Raw genomic sequence first — 17,485 nt, forward strand, 5'->3', positions numbered from 1 at the left:
GTTTTTTTTATGGAACAGATATAGTATTGTTTTAGAAAGACTTTGAGAATATGTATTTTCACCTTTTCTTATATTTTAATAATTCATGATTGGACTTCTTAATAGGTCTCTTAATAAAAGTAATGGATACACATATAAATAAATTGAAATATATTGTATAAAAATAATATCACTTTCTTAATTATGATAGGTTGTTAACTTAATTGCGATAATACGACAACGAATTTCGAATAGAGAAAGAATTATAAAGTAATTGATCAAAGTATATATTGATTATATATGATATATTCTCCTACGTCTGAAATGATCTGGCGAATTATCTTGAACTCTTGTTTTGTTTAAGTATATGACATGAGTACATAAGAATATTATATCAATTTAAGCTTTATAGTAATTGAGACATTTTGACTTGTTTTAAGTAGTGGTATTATGAATAATCTAACTTTAACCGAGTTGAGTCCAACTGAACTTTTAGCCGATTGGAATAAAAAAAACTTTGTAAATAACTCTGTTCACAACTATCATTATTGATATTTCATAATTAACTGAGGGTGTACCACCTTTTCTTATACATAAATAATTTATGATTGGACTTCTTAATATATAGGTCCCTATATAAAAGTAGTGGGTACAAATATTTGAAATAGAATTTATAAAAAATAATATAATTTTCTTTAATATCAAAAGCTACGACGATATGACAATCCATTTCACATAGAGAAAGAATCACAAAAGTAATTGATCAAAGTATAAATTCTTTATAATATATTCTCCTACCTTTGAAACGAATTATCTAACTGACATAAACTCTTATTTCTTAAATATATAACATGAGTACATAACAATATATATATCAAATGAAACTTTATAGTAGTAATTGAGCAATATTTGACTTGTTTCAAGTAATTAATGGTATTATTTTTCCATCATTGTTTTGGTCATTGGTCAAAACTATCCATAGGCTATATGTTTCCTTGAGAAAATTGGAAAGTATATGCTAATAAGTATATAATATTATGCAGACATAATTGGCGCATATGCATATACGACCTTATGGATAGGAATTCGGGGAATATTTGGATTCTATATGATGCATGCTTAGCTCCAAAGAGTTTGGTGCATTGCATGTGCATGGTTTGGTAGTGACATGGAAAAAGTATTTACCAAATCACAAGTTAGAAGAAAGCAGAAGATAAGTTTGAGCAGCCAACACAATTGAACCAGTCAAGTGCTGACTGATCCACGACCCTTTTGACAATTTTAGTGCAATTCCGTTAGGCTGATCGCATGTAGACTGAATAAACAAAATGTAAATATGTGCTCAACTATGTGGCGGTTAGGTCAAATAGATATAAAAAAAAAATATGTAGATATTGATAGATATCATTGAAAGAGGATCCTACAATATATTATACTAGTTTTATGTGTACGCGATGCGTGCGAAAACAAATAGAAAAAACTCGATTATGTAATAACATCTATGAAATTTTTTTCACAACATTTATTGTATTTTTTTCGTTTTTTTAGATCAATAAATTAGACATGTTATAAATGTTTTTGTCAGGTGAGTATAACAGCAAGAGAGGAGTGTAATTGTGCTTTGTTAATTGAGGGTATAACGAGGTTTATAATTTTTGGTGTCACCCTCTCTTCCTTATATAATAGAGATAATAAGTTACTTTATTCTGAATAAGAATTAATCTTAAGAGAATAAGCTAAATATTAAAGCGGTATTAGATATGTGCAATGTAAGCGACTCTATATTATTTTTCAAATGTATGGCCGGAGTCTTTAATAAGCCAATAACCACTTTTGTATTTCTTTTGATTTAAAATAATTGGTATATTTGATTCTAAAGATGTTCTATTACATAATTATGTTATTAAGATATTTCATAAATAACTTGAATAATTAAATTCATTGCTTTTAGTAGTACAACTAACTTGTATTCATAAATGATTAATACCTAGTGTTGTATCACATGAAATAAAATAATTTCCATCTCTTTTCTCCTTTTTTTCTATTTAGTATATATAAACTTATATATTAGTTAGAAAGAAAGTGAAAGTTTACTATATATTTCATGCATAACACAATTTTAAAGCAATGATTATTTCGATAATCCTTATCCTTAATGTGACAATTAGCTTTTAGTTCCGTGCAAATTGCACGTGAAATATTTTGTCTTATAAATTTAAGATTTTACAAAGTTTCTCCTAAAATAATAGTATGAATATTAACTTTTGATTAAAAGATCTATAATCGTGTATTAAGATTGTTTTAAAACTGACTTATGACTCATATGTTTAGTGGTACATGTAGTCAATGTCATAGTGGATCACGTGACCCGTCATTTTATTTTACAAAAAAGTTGATTAAAATAGTCATTAGTCTGCACACTGCTTCCCTCAGATGTTAAAATAAAATCACAATTCGAACTACCACGACATTCACCCATGACAATCGATGTCGCTCCCGCTTTCGATAGTCCGATCACGCTCACCCTCTCTCTAGTTGTCTTGCACCACTGATGCACCACATCAGGCCACCCACTAGCCGCTGCTCACTTTGCCATGATTTTGATTTTCTCTTATTATTTGAGTTCAATTACTATTTAAGATTTACTAAATTACATCGAATGGTTGTTTCTCATGTTTCATGATATCTTGTAAAAGGTCACGTATATATTTAGATCATAAATATATATTATACTATTAAAAGTTACACCAAAAAACCATATGTCGTTTCCTATTGTAATTTTTTCTTGACCCATGCAAAACACACGAGAATTTTTTGTTTTATAAATTTGATATTTTAGGATGATTCTCCCAAAAACATGGTGTGAATAGTAGCTTGTGATTTAAAGTTTTTATAATCATATCGTGCATTAAAAATGTCTTTAAATTGGCTTATGACTTGTGTATTCAATGATTGATGTAGTATGGTGTAACATGTGACCACTAAAAAAATAGTTGATTGAAAGTCTTTGCTCTGCTCATAGCTTCACTTAGAGCCTTGGATAAATTCACAATTCTCACCACCAATGGCACTCAGTCATGCAACCACTTCCACTCCTGCTTTCCGTAGTCACGCTCACCCCTTCTTTTTTATTATCTTACACCACCGCTGCACTGCACTAGGCCAGCCACTGGCCACCACTGCTTGCACTAAGAATTTTGGCAGGTGTTATCTATATAGAAATTTTTGGCAGTAACTACAAATAAGGAAGTGATTGCACATGAATGAGAATCTTTAATAACTTGTGATAAATTTTTTATTATATTATTTTGTTATATATACTTATCTCATAGTCTTGTACATTGAAATCAATGTAAACTAATTTTTAATACTCCCTTTGCTCTAGAGTAATTTTAGTACTTTTCATTTTTTTTTTCACAATACCATTTACACTTTTTCTCTAGATAGTTTTAGTACTTTTCATTTTCTTTTGTATCATAATACCATTTACACTTTTATTGTAGGAAGGATCCTTCTACTTAAAGCAACTTTTGACTTTTCACAATGTTTTTACTCATCTTGCATTATTATGTGACTTTTCATTTTGTTATATTCTCCCGTTATAGATTTCAATTTTTATTTTTTCTATTTAGTATATACAAACTTATATATTAGTTACAAAGAAAGTGAAAGTTTACTATATATATATATATATATAATATTATATATATATAATATATATATATATATATATTATTATATATATATATATAATATATATATATATATATATATATATATATATATATATTATATAGGAATGAGATCTCGTGAAAACTATCTTTAGGCTGAAAACTGAAAACAAGGGTAACTTTTAACCCCTTTAGGGTAACTTTTAACACTTTTAGGATAACTTTTGCCAGTTTTGGGGTAACTTTATTATATTAAGGGTAGTTGTATATATTTCAAGGATAACTTTATTTATTATAAGACTAAATATTCCACTTTTAGGATAATTTTTACCTTTTTAGGCTAACTTTTAGCAATTTTAGGGTAATTTCATATATATTTCAAGGGTAACTTTATGCACTTTTAGGGTAACTTTATATTGCGTGTTTATGAAATCTTATGGTTACATTACTTGGATGTTGTTGCTTTCTCTATGTAAAACTGATAATTTTAATTTTCCTAAACTTTCGTTTCATGTGGTATTGTCTACTTTTTACTTTTGGTGTTCTCTCTGTTATTTTTATCTTGTTCATTATGGTGTAGCATACTCTGTTTTATTAGTTTCCAAAAATTGTTATTAGTTGCTGTATTAAAGCTCTTTGTTACCCCCTCTCACTAACATATATTTGGCGAAATTCATACAACCTATTAGCTCAATTGGCAAAACATTGTGTAAGACACAACTATGTAGGTTCGAATCCTTCATAGGTTTAACTATAATCAAAGTTAAAATAAGTTACCCTTAAAATCTAAAAAGTTGTCCTAAAAATGGTAAAAGTTACCCTAAAAGTGGTAATAGTTACTCTTATAATAAATAAAGTTTACCCTTGAAATATATAGAACTACAAATATAAAAAGTTACCCAAAACTGACAAAGTTACCCTAAAATGTTAAAAAGTTACCAACCAAAGGGCTTAAAAGTTACCTTGTTTTCAGTTTCAGATTAAGAGCTGTTTTCAGCGGATCCTACCCTATATATATATTATATATATATATATTAATATATTAATATATATATATATAATATATATATATATATAATATATATATAATATTATATATATATATATTATATATATATAATATATTATATATAATTAATATATATATATATATATATATTGTGCATAACACAATTTTAAAGCAATGATTATCTCGATAATATATCCTTATTATTTAATGTAACAATATGTACATTAGAATTGAATTGCATGGTATCGATCATTATTTATTAACATTTTGTGGCATCAATGCTAAACTACATACAATTACAATAAACAAGAAGAAGAAATTAGGTAGATAACACAAAACACACGAATTATTCCTTGGTACTATCTTTTTGCATGCATGTAAAGATTGTTGCACACAATAATGTTGTAGCTAACTCATTACTTTTGCACACGCAAAGAAAATTACCTCTTTTTTACCAACTTATTCACATCAATATCCCCCCTTCTTACTTGCAACAATTTTCACCAATTCCAAAACCCTCTTTTGTTTAATCAACAAAACACCTCCATAATCTCATAATTGTGTAGCTTCATTATCCAGATGATGATCAAAACAGATAATTCTAAGCCCATAATTTCTTCTTTTTCATCATCTTATAGCACTGGATCCATACTTTTGGTAGCTTGTTGCATGGGATTTTCATGGCTTTTCATTCATAGATTGAGCCAAAGGAACAAGTTGGGGCCTAAGACATGGCCTTTGATTGGGGCAGCTCTTGAACAATTTATGAATTATGATAACATGCATGATTGGCTTGTCGAATATCTCTCCAAATGTAGAACTGTTGTGGTCCCTATGCCCTTCACTACATACACCTATATTGCTGATCCTTCTAACGTGGAGCATGTTCTTAAGACCAATTTTGTTAATTATCCAAAGGTAATTACAAAATTAACTCTTTGTTTCACTTATCGGTTTTGATCAACTCTGGCTAATTTAGGTCGCCTAATTGATTTAGAGAGTACTAAACGTTGAGAAATTAATGTATATGATATGATAGTAGTGTAGAGGCTGGCTTGAGGGCTGATTGAGGTCTTGTTTAATTAGGGTTTACGCTTATTAGAGTAGTAACATATATAGCAAACATAATTACATAATTATCGAAGTTAAAAAAATTTGCTATAAATAGCCTAAGGATTAAGCATGATAAGCTAAAAGTGGAAGTATATGAGATATTGGATAACATTAAGAATAGCACTAATTGATGCATAAGTTTTTCAAGAGTTTCAAACTTGATTCTACTTATTGTGCTTGGCCCTAAAGGAGTAAAGGCTATAAAATGGAAAAAAAAAAAGTTTCATTAGGAAATGGTCAATTTTATGCAAATTTAGACAACTCCAATTACAAAAAAAAAATCTAACTTAAATGGGTTGATTGACCCGTTATTGAAAATGTTGATTTTTTCCATGGAAGGAAATGAAAACATAAATATTGATTTGCTTACAAAGTTGCCCAATGACACAAAAGGCCCAACACTTAGTTGACAAAGGCCATTAACATCAAGCTGAATACCAAAAAAGCCCAATAACTTGTTCCCACAATTCATTTTCAAACGCAGCCCATATGTCATACACAAGGGACACAAGCCAAAAAAAGAAAAAAGTGTACACCAAAAAGGTCCAAAACACTCAAAAGTCAAAAGTCAAAAGTGAGTACAGGCAAGACTTGGCTCACTTGAAAGCCTCTTCATACTAAGAGATATCAAGTTTGAATAATATCAAATCACAATGTTTGAGAATAATTTTATCATATGTTCGAGTGTATTGTGAATATGATAAACAAGTCTTGACCCTTGGGTGTGCTATGTACATGATACACCCGGGTATATGATGAATGAACTCGATGCTTGAGGGTAGTGGGATCCTATTACCTTTCCTTTTACTCTAAAGTATTTGACTCGTAAATATTGAACTAAGAAACCTTCTTCAAACATAGATACACAATGTTACACTATAACACAACAAAGTTACTATGAGTGGAACAATTTAGGGAAAATGTAAATTAGCTTTTGGGGTTATATTTAAGCATTAAAAATCTATCTCAAAGTAGAGATATTTAAAATCATTTGATAACAAATTAAACACCAGCTTAAATTTCTAATAAAATGCTCTTTGTTTATAAAAAAACTGTCCAATGTCTATTTTTGTCCATTCATCTAACTTCCTTTTTTGGACAAATTTCTATATTAGTAAAGATACATCTTTTACTTTATGTTTATTTTTTTTGGGTACAAACATCTTTTACTTTGTAATCCAGACTAATCTTGGTTTAATTTTTGTGTTACTGGCTAAACTAAGGGTGAAGTCTACCAGTCGTACATGGAAGTTCTGCTAGGAGATGGGATTTTTAATGCAGATGGTGAAAGTTGGAGAAAACAAAGAAAAACTGCAAGCTTTGAGTTTGCATCAAAGAACTTAAGAGACTTCAGCACTGTTGTTTTTAGAGAGTATAGCTTGAAGCTTTTTACTATTTTGAGTGAGGCGTCTTTTGAGAATCGGTCGGTCGACATGCAGGTAATATCCTTTACATTGATCAAAAACAATTTATCATCATATATAGATGTGAATTAATTATTTCCATCAGCATTTGGGCCCAAGAGTATTGTTTGGGTTGTCAATTATAGGTAGAGATGGGCAAGGGCCGGGCCAGCATGCGGGCTTCCCGGACCAGCATGCGGGCTTCCCCGGCCCGGTTTGCGCTTGCTTAAGACCTGGTCTGTTATTCGCTACGTTGGCCTGCCACGTTTAAGAAATTTCATCTCAGGCTTGCCTATATTCCCGTGGGCCGACTCGCTGGCCGAACACACCTTATCTTTGTTTTTTAGTCTAAAACTGCTAAAATTTCAAAAAAAAAAAAAAAACAACATAAAACACGGGTTAGACGCGTAGGAGGCACGAGCCCGGCACACAGGACAGTGGACAAAATCTGCAATTTTCATGACCAACACAGCACGACCCGACCCGCCATTGTCCCAAGCCCGCGGGCCGATCCCATGAACTAGCTTGGCCCGACCTAGGTCTAATTTTAGGGTTTGAAACTAGTAATCTGCGTGGTATCGACACTTAACATAACTATTCGAAACTTTTAATGGCTTAATAGAAATACGATTTCAATAGACGCCAACTAATTAATTGAGTTGGTAAAATCTTATAGGAATAGTACCCAAAACTTTGGATCAAATATCGTCTAAAGCACTCCACTTAGTCGCTGTCTAATAAAAAATAAACAATAAAACCATTGTAATTAAAGTTTTTAAAGACACGATGGTAAAATGCTCACTAGTAAGTCCAGGATCATATTCCTCATGAATAAAAATTGTTCATCACACGGTTTATCAATGCTATGTGTTTTTCCTAGTCTTCCTAATATACCCGTATTTTTTATTTTTTATTTTTTGTGTCTAATATATCGTACAATTTTTATCATAAACTCGAGTGCACTGAGTATATGGTACACTCAAGGCTATTATTTTGCTCATGGCTTAATTATTTAGGGTCCAAATTAGGACAATGGGGAAAACGCCAAATGAACAAACAAGCTTAAGATGCATGGCCTTAGTGTACCACTATAGAGCACATGAACGTATAGGGCTAGAATGAGATAAACCAAGATGTAAGATAAAAATTGTACTCAAATATGTTATGACTTGTGAACTTATGTTTTTTCTTCTTAGAGTAATGTGTTATCAAATCCTTTTGCTTTCAATGTTTATAGGAATTGTTGATGAGGATGACATTGGATTCCATATGCAAGGTGGGTTTTGGTGTAGAGATTGGAACTTTGGCACCTGACCTACCTGAGAACTCTTTCGCTCGTGCTTTTGACACAGCTAACATCATTGTCACACTAAGATTTATTGATCCTCTTTGGAAGATCAAAAAATTTCTAAACGTGGGATCGGAGGCTTTACTTAGCGAAAGTATTAAAATAATTGATGATTTTACTTATTCTGTTATCCGAAGACGCAAATCTGAAATTGAAGAAGCTAAAAGAGATTCCAACGCCATCAAGGTAACACTATTTGATAAATGTACCAAACTTGACATTTGATTTTGTTAACTGAGTTTTGCTAACCAAAACAAAGGACAATTGATCGATTAGCTAGACTAATACTACAAAAATGAACCTTTTTAAATATATGCTTCGTTTTTAAAAGTTTTTCTACTTTGATCAGTTTCCTCTTACAAAAATATTCTAAATAGAAACAACAAAAGAAAACGAGGGACCTGTCAAAAAAAAAAAAACGGAGGGAGTGTATGTTATTTTAATTCATAAACTAATAATATTTGACAAAATAAAACCAAATAGAAAAGGGAAAATAAATCGTGTGCACGTGATTAAGTAACCTTTAGTCAAAAGAGGCCATATTTGTTTGTCGATTTTTATATACTAACTAGTTATTAGGCCCGGGCTATGCCTCGAAAAGGGAAACTTTTCATTTATCAATATTATACTTTAAGATGATACACTAAATGTTATTTGGTCTTGTAATTAAGACTTTAGTGAATGTTCTTAATCAGGTCCCGAGATCAAATTCTATACTACGCAATTTCTAACTTTTTTTATTGTTGTGTATCACATGGAGTAAAATTCTCTTCGAGAGAACGCTACGTGGCACCGTCTTTTCTTTAGGCACGCCTTTTAATATATTAGTATAGATATACACAACACTATCAAATTTATATTACCAATATATTAAAAGGCGTTCTTAACTCAGTAACGACGCCACACAGTAAATGCATTTTATATATGGTTTGATCCCCATGACATTCAAGTTTATATACTAAAATCTTAACCACTAAATCAATTGATATTTGATGATATCATTTTAAAGTAAATTATTAATAACGAAACCTATAAGTACCCGAGGCATAGCCCAAGCCTATAAACTAGTTTTTATACTAATCTAGAGAATTCAGCCCTAAATTTATTTCGCGGTTGAATCATTATCAACCAATCAAATTTCATTTTGTTTATTCAAACAAAAATTTTGCAGATAAAAATAGATGTTTATAATATGACATTTAAGTTGAAGAGAACATGGTCTTAACAACAATTTTTTTTGCAAATTCAATTAGATTTTCATTAGATATGACGTTTAAGTTAAGGAGAACATGATGTTATATTATTCTGTACGTGGTGAATACTTCAGATGAAACATGACATATTGTCAAGGTTTATAGAGCTTGGAGAAGATCCAGAGAGCAACACAACAGAGAAGAGCCTAAGAGATATAGTGCTAAATTTTGTGATCGCCGGTCGCGACACCACAGCAACAACACTGTCATGGGCAATATACATGATAATGAGCCATCAAAGTGTTGCTGAAAAGCTTTATCAAGAATTAAAAGCCCTTGAAGAAGAGAGAGCAATTGAAGAGAATGTGGAGTTGATTGAATGTGATATAGATGACACTGTATCTTTTAACAAAAGGGTGTCACAATTTGCTCAACTTTTGACGTATGACTCCTTGGCTAAGTTGTATTATTTGCATGCTGTTGTTACCGAAACTCTTAGACTCTATCCTGCAGTTCCTCAGGTCAGTACTTCGAACTTGCAACTTTAAGCGCTCAAATTTACTTTTACATACACCTTGCTTCACTACCATTGTGCCATAATTTGTTTTGTGACATGGACTACAATTTGCTTAATTTATCTTATACAGTTATGGAGAGCCAAGCCCCCACCCTCCCCTTCTATAATCCGCCACTCCACATAACAAGTGTGCGCACTTTTCGTATAAAGGATTACACTTGACGTTCAAATTTAATTCCGCCATCTGTTTTTTCTTTTGCGATTTTCAATTGACACTTTTGATTATTTATGTCAATGTTCTTTTCCATAATAGTAAATTTTTTTAAAAACTGGTATTATTATGAGAATATAAATTGAATTACGGAAACAAACAAATGTCTAGCAATATGAAAAACGTTTATATATGTACCTTTGGCGACTAGGCTGATTGATCCAACCGGATTATTAGAGTATGATGCTGATAACATGTTACGAAAATAGAGAGAAGGGGATAAGGGAAGAGAAACATTAGAGAATAATAAGTTAATTATCTTATTCAAGAGGCAAAGAAGTATATATATATATACAAGTTAAGGGTATAATGGACATTCACAATAGATGTATTTATAACATTATAGGTTATTCTTGACTAGCTTTGACCGTTACGAGTAAGTAAGTGGGTTCGAAGAAGTTGATGAACAAGCTAAGAATGGTCATGAAATTTGCAGGACCCAAAAGGTATATTGGAGGATGATGTACTACCAGATGGAACAAAAGTAAAAGCAGGTGGTATGGTGACTTATGTTCCATATTCCATGGGTAGAATGGAGTACAATTGGGGACCTGATGCTGCTGATTTCAAGCCTGAGAGATGGCTTAAAGATGGGTTCTTTCAGAATGCCTCCCCTTTTAAATTCACTGCTTTTCAGGTACTCCATTATCAGCAACTAGCTAGCCTCCTAATTAAGTTCTTGATTGTTATAATATGGGTGTGGTAGCACTTATGTTTTCCATTATGTATCTAATTACATAACCTGTTACTTCTTGTTTTGCAACATTTTCTAGAAAAATTCATTTAATATATACGTAATACTTCCTCCGCTCTCTTGAAAGAAAAAATTTTGTATTTACTAGTTACATCGCTTTGATTTTTACTTTATCCAAGTTAAACTTTGATCATTAATATATTTATATATCCAAAAGTAAAAGTTATAAAAAGTAAATACTTCATTAGTAGAGTCCACTTCACAATACAAAGGTGGTTCCACCTTAAAACCATATGGCAATAAAGGGAGTAACTCCTCTGTATTATAAAGTGAACTCATCTCTCTTATTTAATCAATGTGGGACACTCACATATGATGTGAGTCATATAAAGCGGAGGAAGTATTTGAGTAGGTCAAGGTGAAAGGGAGGGATACAAAAACGTAACTAATGTAAGAAAATGGTGAATTGAATATTTGCAGGCTGGACCAAGGATATGCCTCGGAAAGGATTCAGCTTATCTACAGATGAAGATGGCATTAGCTATTCTGTGTAGATTTTATACATTCAAGTTGGTCGCAGGGCACCCTATCAAGTATAGGATGATGACAATTCTGTCAATGGCTCATGGATTAAAGCTTACAGTCTCTAGGTGCTCTTAATTAGTTAAACACTATATATTTCACTAATTAATTTGCCTAATCTTGCTTGTAATATCACTTGTAACCAACAAAAATGATGCTCCAAACAACTGGTATAGGTTATTGTTTTGGTACTAATAGTGAGAGTTGATTATTCATATTGTATTATCATAGATTGTTACTGAAAAATATTGAGCATCACAATTTTAGAAACTTTTTTATCATGAGTTTATTTCTTAGGTATTTACTTTCTTGTCGTTATGTTTTGGATTATTGATTCAATATAGTGCCACATTATAAGGAGCATTGATAATAGCAAAAAATATAGTGAGGCGAAAGAACAGGGCCGTCTCATAAAATTAGGGGCCTGTGCTAAAATAAATTATAAAGATTAAATGTCGTGTTGCTCCAGTCAATGAAGAATATTTGAGTTTGTGTTTGTAATATATTTTGTATTTTGGAAAAAGTTGTTTGAGTTTGTAATTGATTTTGTATGTCGTGAAGCTCCATATGAGTATGTTATATCTTTTTGTTATTATCTGTGGTATTAATTTTTGGTAAGTTTTTTATTATGAATTTTTTTAGTTGATTGGGATGTGAATTTTAATTGATTGAATCTTTTTTGCTGGCAAGTTAATGAATCTTTTAATTTGATTGATTTTTTTTCTGGCAAGTTTTTGATTTTACCGTATTTCAATTGATTGATGGAGGGTTTGTTTGAGAGGTGAATATATAAATTCATAGGAAAACACCATTGCCCCCACTATACTTATACTAACCTCCGTTTTTTAATAAGTAACACATTTCTCCCTTTTATGTGAAAGCTTTTTAGAAGAAGTGTGTCACTTATTAAAAAAACAGAGAAAGTATAATAAATTGTCGGAATTGGACCGCTACCTTATATAGTGATGGGTGAATCAAACTTGATTGTCCCACATCTCAATTCCAATTACCAAACCCAAAGAAACCATTGTTAACTAACTTAAAGCCCGAAATTGGTATGGATAACATATGCCACGTTTGCAAAACTACAGGTCCAAATTACACCAACTTTGGCAAGGCAAATATGGTCAGCACAAAGATGTGCCCAACCAAATAGAAGAATCCTCCTTATCCAAAAACACAACCAAAATGCATACAAACTTATTACACTACTACAAACCAATAAACCATGACCACTATTCTAAATCCTACAATTTCATTACTCCAAACAAAGATCAAAAAATCACCACATTACACTCACCAACATGTACATAAAACTTGGGTGATTAGATCATCAGTCTCCAATGAAGAAAATCAAACTTTCAGGCGAAAGTTTATGGTGTCAACATTGCTAGGAGGACTAGGCCTTAATGCTACTTCATTAGCATTGAAAGCAGAAGCTGAAGAATTGAAATGGGGCACACGTTCATTTATATGGGAGCATTTTTTCGAGCCCGGTTTATCACCGGAGGATGCGGTTGCTAGGATGAAGAACACAGCTGAGGGACTTCATAGCCTAAGACACATGTTGGAGACCATGTCATGGAGGTATGTTATATTTTATATTAGGCTAAAACAGGCTTATTTGAAGCAGGATATGAAGAGTGCTTTGGTTATGGTTCCTGATGGAAGAAAACAGGATTATGTTAATGCTGCTAATGAGTTGGTGGATAATATGGCTGAGGTAATCAATGTTTTTCCCATAATTCCTCAATCAACACCCATTATAACTGTAATTTTTGTTGTTGATGTTGTATTTGGATTATGCATGTAAAATTTTAATTTTGTACTTAGAGCAAAATTACGCTACCCTTTGCTCGGAATCCTGGCTCCGCCCCTGCTCCTAGAGGTTCTCTATCAACTATCATCCCTTCCTCATACTCATCATAATTTGCTATCTTGAAAAGAAATGCATATTTCATACTTTCCTTTTTCACTTTCCATAGCAAAAACCATATTATAGGAGGTCAAAACTAGGATTAGGGTGATAATGAAGATCCATATATGACACAAGGTAATAGATAAAGGTAACGATAATGAGTTCATATCAAATTGTCGTACAAAAATCTTGTGATAAGTTCTTTGTTATATCTCCCCCTCCTTAAAAAAGGTGTCTTCATCATTAACCTTTATTATCACTAAGCTGTAATGAAAATCTTATAGAATGGCATGCATAATTGAGGAGTGGTTGATAATGTATAAGTTCGTGATAGAGTATTAAATCTGGTTCTGATACCATGTCAAAAGACCAACTCAACCAAAAGCTTAAGTTGATGGTTGGAGTCCCACAAATAGTTTAATACTCTATCAGTTCGTTCTCGTAATTCTATTCTAATTGTTTCAGAAATATGGACTGTAAGAAAAATGGGTGAACTATTCAAAAATAGTTTCTACTTCATGTTCCTTCCTTTTTTAGCACCAAAATTGGTGGTTGAATGCTAATGTTCTTTTTTCTTTTTGCAGTTTGATTACTATGTCCGAACACCAAAAGTGTACGAGTCGTATGTGTTCTATGAGAAGACATTGAAATCAATAGACAATCTCTTGGGATTCCTTGCATAAACGCCTCACAGAAACAGAGGATCCTGTTTCAACCGTGTTACATAACTTCAGTACATATGATCATCTTCACTGTAATATTAAGCATTATTTGGCCTAGTTTTTATGGTGTTATGTTCTATCAATGTCAACAATGTTCAACATAAATAACGAAAAACTTTCTTAATTATATTCATATTTAAAACAACAAACTAAGCAACTTTCTGTTCGAGATACATTCACAATTACATTACAGTCTCAAATCACAAACAGCGAAAAGAAGGAAAAAGATCAGGAACACACGAATAGAAGTGGCAGAAAAATATACATTAAAATTCTTCAGTTCTTCAAATGTATATGCATCAGTGACGACGAGAGATGGCAAATGCTGACAATATGATTAGTAGTACGAACATGACAATTGCAACAAAAGAGCCGATGAGTGAACCAGAAATTCGCTCACAGAAGCTGTCAAACTGCTGGCAGATTGCGAACCAGTTAGCCGAGGTATTGCCTTTGTGTGCTAAGTATACAATTGCTGCTGCTGCTGATGCTGCTGAGGTTAACAGACCTAGTGCAGCCTATATAATAAGAAAAGGAAAATAAGGTGGTTTAAGAGATTGATATATTGAACAATATGTTATACAATGATGGTAAATTAATGTTTGTAATACCGTGTCAAGAATGGTTAACAAGATCCTGGTGCCTTTAGCTCCACTTCGTACGATGTGGAAAATAGAGAGTGTAAGAGAGAGTACCAGGTAACCTGTTATTATCGCGTTTGCCACCACAAAGAACCTTCACAGGAGTAAAAAGAAGAGTAATTATACCATGTTGTTTGTAAACAAATGACTTAATGTGACAATTAAAGCTATGTTTGGTAACTCATATATGATATACATTGTATGATCATGAGTTGAACCATTCAAGGTACTTACACAAATAGATATCAAGATATGTAATTGGCAGGTAACGAAAGTTAAGTATAAGTATAAATAGCTTCTCAAATTAAGAAGCTGAAATCCTAAAAGAAATAACCAATTTTACTAAACAGACGCTGCAATCAGTTAAATTATTAGTAGTTTCCAATAGCGTCTTTCAGTCTCAACGAATTTATAAGTCAGCATTGCCAAATATAGTGATAGAGTATGTACTATTCCTGGGACTCTAACCATCAGCTTAAGTTTTTGGTTGAGTTGGGTCTTTGAGATGGTATCAGAGCCAACGTGACATAAAGGTCACGGTTCAAATCTCATACACCCCTCCTTTCTAAGTGAAATGTTTAGCACCAGCTGAGAGAGAGGCTTGTGTTGCATCCACACCTCAAGCCCAATGGGCTCTCGTGTGAGGGAGCGTGATAGAGTATGTACTATTCCTGGGACTCCAACCATCAGTTTAAACTTTTGGTTGAGTTGGTCCTTTGACATATAGCAAAAATCTAGACAACGATAGTTATAGTTTGAGACTGCATAATACTATACTTACATAAACGTCGGAAGATCATCATATTGGGCACTAAACCGGATGAACTGTGTGAAAAATGGAAGTGTTTGATTAGTCGTTCCCATGGCTATCGCGCTTCCTAAGGTAGAAGCACCAGCAACAATCCTAAAGACAAAGTCAAGGATAGAAATTCCTCGGCTAGCAGCATGAGCTTTAGAGGCCTCACCAGCTTCTAGTACTAGTCCCTTAGACATTTTTCTTCTTTTGGGATGTTGGGATTACTGGCTAATATATTCTCTGAAATTCTTAGTTTTATGTAACTTCTTAGAGGTGTTTAATGCTTGATGGATGCAATGAGTTCTAAATCGTATTTATACCAAGAAGAACAAATATAATACAAGAATGAAGAAACAAGAAATATTGGCTTAATGGGTTTGCTAGAAACTAAGTGGAATTGGTAATTTTCTTCTCTAATAACGCCAAAGTATAATGTATATGATGTTTAATTTGCATGATTGTATACTTGCTAAAGCTAGAAAATATATGCTATTGTATAACTTTTCATGGCTTTCTACCTGCCTTAGATGTGCAAATTGGTTAGTCTTACATTTCTTATTTCAGATCAAATAACAATTCCACATTAGTTGGTGCTTCGGTAGTTTAGGTGGATTGGTTTTGTTTTCTAATTTATAATTTTGGGTGAATCTTTTCTTAATCCTTTTAATTAAGTCAACTCATCTTTGACGTCCATTTAACTAAGGATTTTATTTTAGTCAAACGTAAACGAATTTGTGTGTTCCTGATCTGTGAAATAGTGACTTTTCTTTTTCCCGGCAACAATATCGAATGAGGTGTAACTCAACTCTGTCTTTTATGAAAAAAAAAATTTAAGGAAAAGAGAAGTGCATTAATAAAGGGACAAAGAGTCCATGAATATATAAGGGGCGACATCTTTAGGACAATGACATTCCCAATATTGCTCAACTCCAAACGGCACTACTTTAGCTAAATTATGGGCAATAATATTCCCATCTTTTTTGACATGACTAAAACGAATGGAAATGAAAGCGTTACACATAGAGAGAGAATATCACCAAGAATGGTATCCAAATCTGAAAAATATAATGTAGCCTTTGAGAGTCTGGAAGAGACCACCTGCGAATCCGACTCAAAAATAACATGGGACCAGCCGTGCGAGATAGCCAATCTTACAGCCATATGAACCGCCTTGCATTCGGCCACCTCCAGGGGCCAATAGGCACGACATCTTCTAACTGCCGAAAAAATCACTTGCCCACTCGAGTCACGACCCACGAGCCACAACTCCTAAGCCAACCCACCCATCATTGCTAATAGATGCATCCGCATTTAGTTTGATCATATCGGAGTGGAGCGCACACCACCGAGTCGGACTGCTTCCTAGATGCCTCGAATTGCTCCCATAAATTCTCATTGTATATTGATTTTGTGCATCAACTTGCCGTTGGATTCGTTGGCTAACCATAGTAACATGTTGGCTTTGATTTTCAAATACCTTCTTGTTTCGCACCGCCCAAACATTCCACATATGATAGCTGCCTTTTTGAACAACTTTTGAATCAAGAGAACTCCATCTTTCAAGAGTTTCGCGCATTCCTTGATCTTCGATACCTTGCAACAAAATACAGCAACCCAACTCTTCCCAC

The 17,485-nt window shown here is 32.7% G+C and overlaps 3 protein-coding genes across 3 annotated transcripts; 2 read left to right on the top strand and 1 right to left on the bottom strand.

The window, feature by feature from the left end:
* Window positions 1–4,908: 4,908 nt before the first annotated feature.
* Window positions 4,909–12,050, top strand: LOC104897877 (cytochrome P450 704B1). The gene is made up of 6 exons (XM_010684839.4): window positions 4,909–5,577; window positions 6,996–7,211; window positions 8,413–8,709; window positions 9,851–10,237; window positions 10,941–11,141; window positions 11,679–12,050. The coding sequence occupies exons 1-6, from the start codon at window positions 5,239–5,241 to the stop codon at window positions 11,856–11,858; spliced, it is 1,620 nt and encodes a 539-aa protein (XP_010683141.1). The 5' UTR covers window positions 4,909–5,238; the 3' UTR covers window positions 11,859–12,050.
* A 904-nt stretch (window positions 12,051–12,954) lies between these two features.
* Window positions 12,955–14,547, top strand: LOC104897878 (photosynthetic NDH subunit of lumenal location 2, chloroplastic). Its single transcript, XM_010684840.4, has 2 exons — window positions 12,955–13,503; window positions 14,283–14,547. The coding sequence occupies exons 1-2, from the start codon at window positions 13,009–13,011 to the stop codon at window positions 14,379–14,381; spliced, it is 594 nt and encodes a 197-aa protein (XP_010683142.1). The 5' UTR covers window positions 12,955–13,008; the 3' UTR covers window positions 14,382–14,547.
* LOC104897879 (casparian strip membrane protein 3) lies at window positions 14,515–16,158 on the bottom strand. The gene is made up of 3 exons (XM_010684841.4): window positions 15,843–16,158; window positions 15,032–15,155; window positions 14,515–14,938 (listed from the first exon to the last, which is right to left on the bottom strand). Exons 1-3 carry the CDS (start codon window positions 16,052–16,054, stop codon window positions 14,720–14,722), a joined length of 555 nt encoding a protein of 184 aa, XP_010683143.1. The 5' UTR covers window positions 16,055–16,158; the 3' UTR covers window positions 14,515–14,719.
* Between the last annotated feature and the right edge of the window lie 1,327 nt (window positions 16,159–17,485).

The sequence above is a fragment of the Beta vulgaris genome, chromosome 6, assembly GCF_026745355.1.
Source record: "Beta vulgaris subsp. vulgaris cultivar EL10 chromosome 6, EL10.2, whole genome shotgun sequence".
Taxonomy (NCBI): domain Eukaryota; kingdom Viridiplantae; phylum Streptophyta; class Magnoliopsida; order Caryophyllales; family Amaranthaceae; genus Beta; species Beta vulgaris.